Source organism: Trichechus manatus, unplaced genomic scaffold (genome assembly GCF_000243295.1).
Source record: "Trichechus manatus latirostris isolate Lorelei unplaced genomic scaffold, TriManLat1.0 scaffold00072, whole genome shotgun sequence".
Classification (NCBI taxonomy): Eukaryota; Metazoa; Chordata; class Mammalia; order Sirenia; family Trichechidae; genus Trichechus; species Trichechus manatus.
This window is the reverse complement of record NW_004444008.1, coordinates 6,583,992-6,597,854: the sequence shown is the minus strand read 5'-3', so window position 1 is coordinate 6,597,854 and position 13,863 is coordinate 6,583,992. Positions and strand designations below refer to the sequence as shown.

General features: G+C 43.0%; 1 protein-coding gene across 1 annotated transcript in view; it reads left to right on the top strand.

The window, feature by feature from the left end:
* ADAMTS16 (ADAM metallopeptidase with thrombospondin type 1 motif 16) overlaps positions 1-13,863 on the top strand; it is a 225,964-nt gene that overhangs the window by 61,016 nt on the left and 151,085 nt on the right. The window contains exons 5-7 of the mRNA XM_004380276.2: positions 4,129-4,411; positions 9,278-9,477; positions 13,386-13,469. Coding sequence (XP_004380333.2) covers positions 4,129-4,411; positions 9,278-9,477; positions 13,386-13,469 — 567 coding nt within the window. The remainder of the gene's footprint in view (positions 1-4,128; positions 4,412-9,277; positions 9,478-13,385; positions 13,470-13,863) is intronic.

Below are 13,863 nucleotides of genomic sequence, written 5' to 3'. Positions count from 1 at the left end.
CAAAATAATGTCCAGTGATGATTATCTCCAGCACGTAATTATCTAATCCTTTCCGATGGCTCCCAGTATGTAAATACACTCTTTTAAAAAATACCCTGAACTCATTGGTAAATATTTAAATTGTTTCTTATTTCTATCTTTTTAGTTTTATTTTGTTGGAGCATTTTTGCTATTGCAAACATAATATAATTAATATAATATATACACTTATATATAAAATATATAATATAATACACATATATAATTAAATATAAAACAAGCAATATAAATTCGTGTATATTTACCAATATTGGAGAAGTCCTTAAAATGAATATTTGTCAAGAATTCAAAAAGGTTACATTTCTAGATCTGAATTGTACATTTCAAATATTGACAGATAAATATGGCAGATGGCCCCCTGAGTGTGTGAACTTTCCTGTTTGTTCAAATGCTCACCAACAATCATTTTTATCAAGCTTTAAAGTTTTTGTCACTCTAGATGCTAAGTGGCTCTGGGAATTGACGGAATTCCAATTGAAATGTTTCAACAAATGGATGCAGCGCTAGAAGCGCTCACTAGTTTATGCCAAGACATTTGAAGATAGCTACCTGGCCAACGGACTGGAAGAGATCCATTAACAAACTGCGATATGCAGATGACACAGCTTTGCTTGCTGAAAGTGAAGAGGACTTGAAGCACTTACTGGTGAAGATCAAAGAATACAGCCTCCAATATGAATTACACCTCAACAGAAAGAAGACAAAAATCCTCACAACTGGAGCAATACGCAACATCATGATAAACGGAGAAAAGATTGAAGTTGTCAAGGATTTCATTTTACTTGGAGCCATAATGAACTCCCATAGGAGCAGCAGTCAAGAACTCAAAAGACGCATTGCATTGGGCAAATCTGCTGCAAAAGACATCTTTAAAGTGTTCAAAAGCAAAGATGTCACCTTGAAGACTAAGGTGCGCCTGACCCAAGCCATGGTATTTTCAGTTGCCTCATACGCACGCAAAAGCTGGACAATGAATAAGAAAAACCAAAGAAGAATTGATGCCTTCGAATTATGGTATTGACGAAGAATATTGAATATACCATGGACTGTGAAAAGAATAAACAAATCTTTCTTAGAAGAAGTACAGCTACAATGCTTCTTAGAAGCCAGGATGGCAAGACTTCATCTCACATACTTTGGACATGTTCTCAGGAGGGGTGTGTGCCTGAAGAAGGTCATCATGCTTAGTAAAGTAGAGAGTGAGTGACAAAGAGGAAGATCCTCAAGGAGATGAATTGACACAGTGACTGCAAAAATGGGCTCAAACATAGTAATGACTGTGAGGGTGGTGTAGCACCGGGCAATGTTTCCTTCTGTTGCACATAGGGGCACTACGAGTTGGAACCACCGGACGGCACCTAACAACAACAACAGTGCTATCAATTCGGCGGAGAAAGAATAATCTCTTACTAAATGATGCTGGGACAACTGGCTTTTCACATGCAGAGGAATGAACCCGGACCCATACTTCACACCATATATGAAAATTAAAATGGTTCAACAACCGGAATTAAAGCCATTGGAACTAAAACCATGAAACTCTTAGAAGAAAACATAGGGGCGATGCTTTGGGATCTTAGTTTCTAACAATTAATTCTTAGACGTGACATCAAAAGCAAAATAGACAAAATAGATAAATTGGACTTCATCAAAGTGACTTTATCAGTCTCTCAGGGCGAAGGAAATATCTATAGAATGGGAGGAGAATTTTGGAAGCGATGTATCAGATAAAGCGTTCGTATATAGAATATATAAAGAATTCCTACAACTTTGCAACTTTTAGAAAGGAAAAACAACCCAATCAAACAATATGAAAAGGAGTTGAATAGACATTTCACCAAAGAAGAAATATAAATGTCCAACAAGCACATGGAAGGGTGCTCAATGCCATTTGTCATTAAGGAGATGCAAATCAAAACCACAAGATATCACTTCACCCCACTAGGATGGCTGTGATCACAAAAAGGGAAAACAACAAGTGTGGGTGAGGATGTGGAGAGATTGGAACCCTTACCTGGTGCTGGTGGGATTGTGAAATGTTGTTGTCATAACACCATTTTACCACCATAGTACGACAAACTGGCAGATGAGCGGTGGTGAACTGGTGTAGCTGCTGTGAAAAACATTTTGGTGGTTTCTCAAAAAGTCAAACATATTAGGAAATATTGACTATCTGTTTCTGGTGATGGAAAACTTGGCAACAGACTCTGGTGATAATTGAACAATGTGATTAATGTAACTTATGTCACTGAATTGTACATGCAAAGAATGTTGAATTGGCCATCTAAGATACTCCACTGGTGTCACCCCATCTGAAGCAAGGGAGAAAGAAGAAAACCAACGACACAAGGGAAAGATTAGTCCAAAGGACTAACGGACCACAACCACCACAGCCTCCACCAGACTGAGTCCAGCACACCTAGATGGTGCCCGGCTACTACCACCAACAGCTCTGACAGCGATCACAGTGGAGGGTCCCGGACAGAGCTGGAGAAAAATGTAGAACAAAATTCTAACTCACAAAAAAGGACTAGACTTACTGGTCTCACAGAGACTGGAGAAACCCCGAGGGTTTGGCCTCCGGACACGCTTTTAGCTCGGTAATGAAGTCACTCCTGAGGTTCTCTCTTCAGCCAAAGATTGTTGTTGTCATTAGTTGCCACTGAGCTGGTTCCGACTCATAGTGATCCTATGTTCCGACTCATAGTGATCCTATGTACCGACTCATAGTGATCCTATGTACTACAGAATGAAACACTGCCTGGTCCTGCCCCATGCTCACAGTCGTTGCTATGCTTGAGCCCATTGTTGCAGCCACTGTATCAATCCATCTTGTTGAGGGTCTTCCTCTTTTTCGCTGACCCTCTACTTTACCACAGCCAAAGATTAGACAGGCCCGTAAAATAAAACAAGACCAAGTGGGTACACCAGCCCAGGGGCAAGGATGAGAAGGCAGGAGCAGGCAGGAAAGTTGGACGAATGGAAATGGGGAAACCAAGGTCAAGAAGGGGAGAGTGTTGACACGTCGTGGGTTGACAACCTTTGTCACAAAACAACATGTGTATGGATTGTTTAATGAGAAACTGGTTTGCTCTGTAAACATTCATCTAAAGCATAATAAAAAAATCTTGAATTCACAAATGCGTTATATATATTTACGACAATAACAAAAATCAGGAGAAAAATAAATATTACTTTAAAAAGTAAAATTTGTGTCTTGATTTTGTCCCCTTGAATATATTTTTTACTTTGTTTATGTCACTGTCATTGTTATGCTGTACAGACATTTTTCCTGTCTTTGCCAAGTCAATTCTTTCCTATTTCCTTTAACAGTTATTTAGGAAGATCTCCCTGACTCCCTAAGTATATCCTCTCCTGCTTTCTTCTGGGTTAGTTTTGGTAAGTTACACTTTTCTAGACACTGGCACATCTTATTCGTTTTATTATTGTAATTATTTTTGGTGAAAGTTGACACAGCCAAAGATGCACCATTTTAACAGTTTCTACAGGTACAGTTCAGTGACGTTGGTTACATTCTTCAAGTTTTGCAACCATTCTCGCTATCCTTTTCCAAATCATTCCACCACTATTATCTTAAACTCACTGCCCCCGACCCCTCAAGCTTCCTGCCCAATGTTTTGAGTTGCGGTTGTTGATTTGATCTCATTTTATTTATTCATTTTTCAATTTATTTGAACATGGTTTTGCAAATGAGTCTATTAAGAGTCTTGTAGTTCCGTCTCTTTATATTTAAATTGGGTTACACGTGCTTTCTCCTGCGTTTTTATGGTTTAAATTAACTGATTTTGGTACATTTCTGAGGCTCCCTCTGCTCCTGGAGTCCCAAACCGTGGAACACCGCTACACAAATCTCTGTACAAGGACACAGGTGTAGGTCGTGTGTGTGGCGGCCTTTCCCTCTCCTAATTCTTAACCAAGGTTTTTGAACCCTTTCAGCGTGTGACCTTCCTGGAGGGGGGAGCATGCTTGCTGGAGAGTAGTAAAAAAATGCAGTACTTGGAAACTTGGCCCTGTCTCCGATTTGAAAGCAAAACTGTGTTTTCTTTTTTCTCCTTTGTTTTTTTCCAGTCAGGCATGATTAGAACACAAGAGGCAGATTACTTCTTGAAGCCGCTTCCTTCATCCCTCACAGGGAAACTGAACGGCTCCGCCCAGGCCGGCCCTCACTCCCACGTCCTGTCCAAGAGATCCGCAGAGCCCCATGCACACAGGGGGAACGAGATCCTGATGATCCAGAGGAGGCGGGACCCAGAAAACCGCCACAGCCCTCGCCACGACAGTCCACACCTTCGCGGTGGCTCGAGCCTCAGGCACCCGCATAAGCAGCATTTCTGCGGAAGACGCAAGAAATGTATGTAAGGGCGCTTCCTTTGTTTATTTAATGATCCTTTCCTTTATGTAGGAGCCTGGGTGGCGCAAGCTGCTAACCTAAAAGCTGGTGATTGGAAGCCACCCAGCGTGGCACCACGGAAGAAAGACCTGGCGATCTGTTTCCATAAAGATTACAGCTAAGAAAACCCTATGGAGCTCAGCTCTACTCTATAACACATGGGATTGCTATGAGTCTGGATTGACTAGACAGCAATCAATGTGTTTTCATTTAGACAAGTCAATGGAACATTTTACATTTTCTTCAGCGTATGTCTGCCGATGAGGGGCAGTTTGTTTACACATTGTGAAATTTAAAAAATGACTCCAAAGAGGGTGCGTTATCTGTAAGTTCTGTGTAAAGTCTCTCTCTGTGTGCACAATTAATGTTCATGGTTTTTTGTTGTTTTTTTTTAAGATCTCTGTTCCTTAGACAGATTAAATGACCCAGTGCTCGGAAGTAAGGGGTTGCTGTAGGTCCTTAAAAAGAACCCTCACAACTCTACCCGGTAATTCTATATAGTTAGGGTTTCGAGTTGGCAAAGCCCACATAGTTTTCCTGCTGAGGTAATCTTATATATAGACTTGTCTCCACCACATCAGAAGGACATGTTATGCTTGATATATTTTGCCTACAATTTATCAACAAGGTTTTAGCTACATCTTTTTTTCTTTTTTCTAAAAAAAAAAAAATTTAGAAGGTGATTTATTATTTACATTTTTTATGAGAAATGCTCCCAAAGTCAGGAATAGGAGCTCAGTGTTTGCTGGAATTTCCCCTCAGCACCTTCCTCGACCTCCCCCGGTGAGCCTGGGGACAGCCCAGCTCTCCTCCCACCCAGCATTCTCTGTTTGGCTGGGTCCATTGGCTGCTATACCCAGCACCCCAAAACAGAGGTGGGCATGTTGCAGTGCCCAGTAAGTATTGAATAAAGGGAAAAAATGAGAATCACTTGGCACTTACAACTAAAGAAAAAGCGCTATTTAAACTCCCAGCACCTGAGTGGCATTTGAACTCGTTGCTGTTGTTAGGTGCCGTTGAGTCGGTTCTGACTCATAGCAACCCCGTGTACAACAGAAAGAAACACTGCCTGGTCCTGCGCCATCCTCACAGTCTTTGTTATGCTTGAGCCCATTGTTGCAGCCACTGTGTCAGTCCATCTCGTTGAGGGTCTTCCTCTTCTTCACTGACCCTCTACTTTACCAAGCGTGATGTCCTTCTCCAGGAACTGATCCCTCCTGATAACATGAGCAGAGTATCTGAGGTGAAGTCTCACCATCCTCGCTTCTAAGGAGCACTCTGGCTGTACTTCTTCCAGGACAGACTTGAACCCATAGTGCCCTATAAAGAACAGCCCTATGCTACATTCAAATGTGCTTGCGAAACTGAAGCCCATATAAATTTAGTCAGTGTGCTGGGTCTTTGGGAGGCTGCAAGGAGGACCAAGTTGAGAACAAATACAGTAGAACAGGAAGAAAGAGGTGGAATGAGAACAAGAGCAGAGTGGGTAAGGCATCGACGGGTCAGAGCCAAGATTCCTGTTGGCAGGGCTCACGTTGGGGGTGTGACCTGTGCCAGGACTTGGGCTGAGACCAGAAATGGCCAGTAGAACTATGTGCCTGTAGGTCAGCCTGAATCTCTTTGAAAAACCAGACCAAGTTCTGAAGCAAAGGCTGTAGGGAGCCCCAAGAAAGTCCAGCAACTCGGACAGTTCTGAACGAGTCTGAATTCTTATCTGATGGTGTTCCAAGACCCTCAGGCTGGCAACGCAGCTGAGGCACAGCGGGGCATACACAGAAGACCCTACAGAAATGATGATCAGTTTGATGTGGATGTGTGTGCATGCATACAGGCACACGTGTGCGCATCTGTGTGTGCACATGCGTATGTACGTGTGTACATATGTGTGTAAGTGTATGTATCCATGTTTGTCCATGTGTGGGGAGCTCTGATGCCTTGGAGGGGTTTCAGAATCTTAATAGTGGGGGTTGACGAAAGGCAATTCTTTGAAAAAGACTATTAAACTGTGTAATGAATTTTACATCTGGAAAACGGAAAAAAGTAGCCGTGTTGCCATAACAAAAATAGAAAACTAGAAAAGGAAAGCTCCCCTTGCCTGGCAAGAAGACATTAGTGCTCTATGGTGCTATTTCTGGCCCCTCCCGGGAGACTGCGGCAGTCCTGTGACCGGGCCTGCATGGCGGCAGCGCTGTGTGACCTGGTTTCCAGGCTGCAGCATAGACTCTCAGGACCTCTTGTTCCCTGGGAATGGATGTTTCCATGATGTCCATGAGGATTTGGGACTTTTCTGGAGGAATCCGAGTCTCCTCCTGGCCTGGTGAGGTTTGCACTAAGGAGGATCCTTCCCTGTTGGAGCCCCTGATTCAGAAAAGGAGAGATTTGTGTGCATTTATTTGGAGCGGCTGTCTGTGCAAAAAGGCAAACAAAGGCCGAGAGATTTGCTTAAAATGTATACTGAGGCTTAACCTCAGGCTCAGATATCGGGCGTGCTTCAGAGCTGCAGGCAAGAACCCACGGTGAGGTTTTAGCGAGGACTCACTGTGCTTCGAAACACGGAAGAAGTTGCAAGAACTGTGTCTGGGGTGAGTAGTTTGCCCTGGGGGCAGTGACGATTCACTGGTAGAATTCTCGCCTTCCATGCCCGAGACCCGGGTTCCGTTCTCATCCCTGTACCTCATGCGCAGTTACCACCCATGTGACGGGGGACATTTGTGTGTTGTTATGATGCTGAGCAGATTTCAGGTGAGTTTCCAGACTAAGGCCTGGCAACTGACTTCAGAAAATCAACCAGTGAAAACCCTACGAAGCACAGATGCCCAGTTCTCATTGTGCATGGGGTGGTCATGAGTTGGTTAGGCAGCGGCTAAGCACAACAACAGTTTGCCCTGAGAGGCTTGTCAGGACCATGCCGTCTGAGACCACCACCCCGGGGATGTTTTTTCACCAGTGGGAGCTAAGACTGAGGGCTCTGGGACTATGCCGTCAACATCTGACACCCATTTCCAACACGTTCTTGAGAGGAGCTATGAGCAGGTTCCGCTCATTCCCTGTGCCTCGGTGGCCTCATCCTCAGAGTTACACATAGAAAGCTCTTAGTGGACTTGGCAGCTATGTGAATTACGTGAATGGCAATGGCACATGATGAATGCTTAGCAGACTGTGAGCCAGTGTGATTATTGTCCTCTAAAAGGTACATTTAGATTTGGTAGTATTTTAGCAGACAGAGGTAAAATGTTCAAGTTGGACTTGAGAGTTGGATGTGAGTACCAGGCAGACAATATAGCATCTGCTAACAGTGTGTTCTGGAAACCTTGGTGGCTTAGTGGTTAAGAGCTATGTCTGCTAACCAAGAGGTCAGCAGTTTGAACCCACCATGTGCTCCTTGGAAACTCTATGGGGCAGCTCTACTCTGTCCTTTAGACTCGCTATGAGTTGGAATTGACTCAACAGCAATAGGTTTGTTTTTTGTTGGTTTCACAGTGTATTCCAGAGTCCCTGGGAGGTGTAAATGATTAATGTGCTCGGCTGCTAACTGAGAGGCTGGTGTTTCAAGTCCACCCAGAGGAGCCTTGAAAGAAAGGCATGGTGATCTACTTCCAAAAAATCAGCCATTAAAAGCCATATGAGCACAGTTCTACTCTGACACACATGGGGTTGCCACGAGTCAGAATCGATTCTATGGCAGCTTGTTACCAGTGTGCCCCACAAGTACAATTTACATAGTTTTGGGATGCATAGCACCCAAATATTTAGGCATTTTGAAGTCTGTATTCACTGTGAAAACAATTCTAACTGCGTTTTCTAAGGCATTGCCTAAACCTGATTGTTGTTTAACATATAGTGTTAATTATTATAAATGTCAAAATAAACTGTAAATGGTTTACTCTAAGAAGACAGAGTATTTATTTTACCTTCTGATTAACTGAGTAAATGCGTATGACTCTTCCTAGTAAATTCAGCTCTACAATGAGGTGGTTATGCAAGGAAAGGTTAATAATCCACTTAAAACAAGACAGACAAACCAGTCATGTGTCTAGACATTGGAATCGACTTGCCAACTGTCGGATCATTAAAAGTCTTGAAATAAGAAATGGTGCAGGACTGTGCTCTGTTTGTAATTGTTAGTCCTGTTGCTTTGTCAGTGACTTTTTTGAGGAGCCCTATGCCACAAATCCATATGCTCATAGTCTTGGTGGCACAGTGGTTAAGAGCTTGGCTGCTAACCAAAAGGCCGGCAGTTCAAATCCACCAGCTGCTGCTCCTGTGGTGCAGTTCTACTCTGTCCTATGGGGTCGCTGTCAGTTGGATCGACTCGATGACAGCAGGGATAGTCTTTGAACCTTGTGCTTCTAGACGCTAGTACTTCGGAGCCAAAGATGGCACTCTCCTGTTGTTTTAAATCAGGACCAAATGACACAAAGGTAAATATAGCATGACATCTAGGCTATACAAACTTAACTTACACTGAGGGTTCTCCTTCAACACAAGTCTTGCATCTTATAGGTTTAAAGGTTATATGATTTTATCCTGAACAGTAACTTCTAAGACCAAACCAAAAATACCAAATCCACTGCCACTGAGTCAATTCTGACTCATAGCGACCCCATTGGGTTTCCAAGACTATAAATGTCTATGGAAGCACACTGCCACATCTTTCTCCTTTGGAGCTGCTGGTGGTTTCAAACCACTGACCTTTCAGTTAGCAGTCGATCACTTTAGCCACCGCGCCACCAGGGCTCCTTAACTTCTAAGACCCCATGTCACATATCATGTGGTCTACCATGCCAACTTTTGCTTTTGATCTGCTCTCCATGTGCCCCTCCACAGACATGCCCAAGCCTCCCAGTGAAGACCTGTTCATCTTTCCTGATGAGTACAAGTTTTCCTCACGGCAGAAACGCTCCCTTCTGAAGTCTCATAGACATGAAGAGCTGAATGTGGAGACATTGGTGGTAGTTGACAAAAAGATGATGGAGAACCACGGCCATGAAAATATCACGACCTACGTCTTGACGATACTAAATATGGTAAGACGGTCCTTTTTGTCGGGGCCACATTTCCTAATAGGAGACATGTAACATACAGACGTGAAGCTGAATGTAACATACTAGCATGTGAAGTGTGAAATAACGTGTAAAATGTGACTGTGGTATAAACTGTATATATGTTGTTTGTTATTGTGTGCTGTCAAGTCAATTCCAATCCACAGGAACCCATGTGACAGAGTAGCACTGCCCCATAGGGTATTCTAGGCTGTAATCTTTATGGGAGCAAATTGCCAGGTTTTTCTCCCCAGAGCTACTGGTGGGTTTGAACGGCCATCTTTTCAGTTAGCAGATGAGTATTTTATAGACAGATAGATAGATATATGTATACGTATGTATATATATAATATATTAAGTTATATATATTATAAATCCCTGGGTGGTACGAATGGTTTGCTCTCTGCTACTAACCAACAGGTCGGTGGTTCAAATCCACCTAGTGATGCCATGAAGGAAAGACTTGGTGATCTGCTTCAGTAAAGATTATAGCCAAGAAAACTCTATGAATATTTTCTACTCTGTAAAACATGGGGATGCTATGAGTCAGAATCAACTCAATGGCAATAGATTTGGTTTGGTTTTGGTATATATATATATATATATGTACACACATACACACACATATATACATGTATGTATGCATATATATGTATATATATACATATGTATTTATACTAATTATATTTTACACTCTACTTTTTTACTTGTGGATGTATGTGTCATATATAAGAAATATTTTATTGGTAATAATTGTTTCAGTTATACTCTGTTTCTGCAAAAGATCCATTTTAAGGATTTCAGAGAGTAACAGCAGGAGGAGAAATCATTTGACCGCCTGTTTAAACTCGATGTTCTGGCTTACTGCTGACTTCAGTTACCAGAAATCCGTAAGAGGATGCTGACACTCTGTAATGCGTGAATCTATCTGTCAGCATTATATGTGTGATTTTAGATGGCTGTATAGAAACACTGATATTTTTAGGAAAGTTAGTGTTCAAATATTGAATATAAATTATTTTACCTGCAAAAACAGAGAAACAGTACAACCCTTTAAAACATCATGCCAGGTAAAGTGTGTCTCTCTCTCAAGCTGACAGCTGTGGTGATTACTAAAGAGGGTGAGGGGAGATTAAGCCCCATTTCATGTAAGTGAAATCTAGATAACAGCAGACAGACTGTCTTAGTCATCTAGTGCTGCTCTGACAGAAATACCACGAGTGGATGGTTTTAGCAAAGCGAAGTTTATTCTCTCCCAGTCCAGTAGGCTACAAGTCCAAATTCGGGGTGTCAGCTCCAGGGGAACACTTTCTCTGTTGGCTCTGGAGGAAGGTCTGTGTCATCAATCTTCCTTTGGTCTGGGAGCTTCTCTGCATAGGAACCTCAGGTCCAAAGGATGCACTCTGCTCCTGGCACTGCTTTCTTGGTGGTATGAGGTTCCCTTGTGTCTCTGCTCACTTCTCTCTTTTATATCTCAAAAGAGATTGCGTTAAGACACTACCTAATCTTGTCAGCCTCATCAGTATAACCTCATCACAGTGATAGAATTTACAACACATAAGGAGATCACATATAATCTCATCATAGTGATAGAGTTTACAACACATAAGGAAATCACATCAGATTACACAGTCTTACAACACTGGGAATCATGACCCAGCCAAGCTGACAGATGTTTTTGGGGGACACGACTCAATCCATGACACAGACCTTGGCTCAACAAAGTCAGTTTTAGAAATAGTTTTAATGACAATATTTTAGAAATATCTATTGTGTTTTTCTACGTCAGTAAGGGAATCCCTGGGTGGTACAAGGAGCCCTGGTGGTGCAGTGGTTGAGCTCGGCTGTTAACCAAAAGGTCAGCAGTTTGAATCAACCAGCTACTCTTTGGAAACCCTATGGGGCAGTTCTGCTCTGTCCTATAGGATTGCTATGAGTCGGAATCGACTCAGTGGCAATGGGTTTGTTTTGTTTGTTTTGTTTTGTTTTGGGGTGGTAAAACAGTTAATGCACTCAGATGCTAACAGAAAGATTGGTGGTTCAAGCCCACCCAGAGGTGCTTCAGAAGAAAGTCCTGGTGATTTAATTCCAAAATGTCAGCCATTGACACTTTTGGGGTGGCCAGGAGTTGCAGTTGACTCAACAGCAACTGGGTCTAGGACATCAATAAGCCAAATCCATAAAACCTATTGCTGTCAAGTCTATCCCAATTCATAGCAACCCTATCGGACAGAGTAGAACTGCCCCATAGGGTTTTCAAGCCTGTAATCTTTGTGGAAGCAGACTGCCACATCTTCCACCTATGGAGAGGCTGGTGGTTCCAACCACTGACCTTTTGGTGAGCAGCCAAGCGCTTTAAGCACTGTGCCACCAGGGCTGTTCAATAAGAGCAGAGTGCCCCTCTGTGTGAGTCATCTTTCCTTGATACTGAGTAGTTTTAATAGCATTGGCCTCAGTAGACTGACCCATAGAGCTAATGCACTCCCAGGGAACTGAGGGAAAGTGTGAAATGGAGCCCCATACGACTGCACGCTCACGTGGTGGACGACCATGGGCGCAGGCTGCCCGGATGAGGGGAGTTTCTGCCTCTGTTCTCCAGAACGTTTCCAACATGCCGACTGCCTAGGGACCACAGTGACTACTCTGTGCCCGTTGCTGTCAGCCTGCCTTTGCCCAGTCCCTCTAATCAGCCATTGCACTGTCCGCGGGCTGCCGTCCTACTGTTCACATCTCTCTTTGGCCATCTTTACACATTTTTTCACTTTTTTTTCCTAATTGTTGTGCTTTAAGTGAAAGTTTACAATTCAAGTTAGTCTTTCATACAAAAATTTATACATACATTGTTATGTGACCCTAGTTGCTCTCGCTATACTGTGACAGCATACTCCTCCTTTCTACCCTGGATTTCCTGTTACCATTCAACCAGCTCCTAACCCTCTCTGCCTTCTCATCTCACCTCTGGACAGAAATTGCCCGTTGAGTCTCATGTATCTATTTGAGCTAAGAAGCACACTCTTCACGAGTATCATTTCATGCCCCATAGTCCAGTCTAATCTTTGTCTGAAGTGTTGGCCTCCGAAGTGGTTTTAGTTTTGTGCTAACAGAGAGTCGGGGGGCCGTGTCTTCCAGGATCCCTCCAGTCTCGATCAAACCATTGAGTCTGGTCTTTTTGCTAGAATTTGAGTTCTGTACCCCATTTTTTCTCCTGATCCATTAGGGACTCTCCATTGTGTTCCCTATCAGGGTGGTCATTGGTGGTAGCTGGGAACCATCTAGTTCTTCTGGTCTCAGGCTGATGAAGTCTCTGGTTTATGTGGCCCTGTCTATCTCTTGGGCTAATACTTTCCCTGTGTCTTTGGTGTCCTTCATTCTCCTTTACTGCAGGTGGTTTGGGACCAACTGATGCATCTTAGATGGCCGCTCGCTACCTTTTAAGACCCCAGCAAAGCTTTGCACATTTTTTCCTTCTCTTCTTGTATCCTGTTGATCTTTCCTCCAAAATTTCTTTATGCTTCTGGAATCCCTTGGCAGGAGAGCGGGGGCCATGCTCAGCTTATACAGTCATCATCATGAGTAAAAAAATCCTCCATTCTTCTACCATGGACACTTACCGGTGTGGAGACCTTATACTCCTTTCCTTGGTGTTTGATGATAAAAAGTGCCCCCACCCAAGAAACTTCCAGTTTTTACCTTCACGTACCAATGGAAAGGATTCAACCATCAATAGATACTGCTACCCCTGTCTGTGAGCAGTGTAAGAACTCTGATGTGGTTATGTCACTGTCACAAAGAGGAATGAGACTGGCTTTCACCAGCAGGACTCCAGGCTGACTAGCAGGCTGTGGGCACACTGCCATTTATTGGAACTGACATGGGTTTGCCGGCTTTTCTAGGTGTCTGCTTTATTCAAAGACGGAACAATCGGAGGAAACATTAACATTGCAATTGTGGGGCTGATTCTTCTAGAAGAAGAGCAGGTATGGTATCTTAAAAACAAGCAGCTTTTTTTTTTAAATAACAGTAAATACAGATGTAATGCATATATTTCTGTCCCTCGGGACCAAATTTTTAAAAGTATTGTGTGCCTGATGTAATGAGCTTTTTCTCAATTCCTTTCATTATTATTGGATGTTTGGTGTTTCTCATGGAGGGGATAGTGAGGAATACGCTTTTAATTGGCTTACAAGAAAGACAATGAGGGAGAGTTCCGGCAAAATGGCGCTCTAGGCAGAAGCACCACACCGTCCCTCCACAGCAAAGATCCAAAAAACTAAGCCGAACAGAGAATACAATCCTGAAACCCTAAAACATCAAATGAAGAGATAAAGAACTCAGCCAAGCACCAAACGGAGTGAGAAAACTGACAGAGAA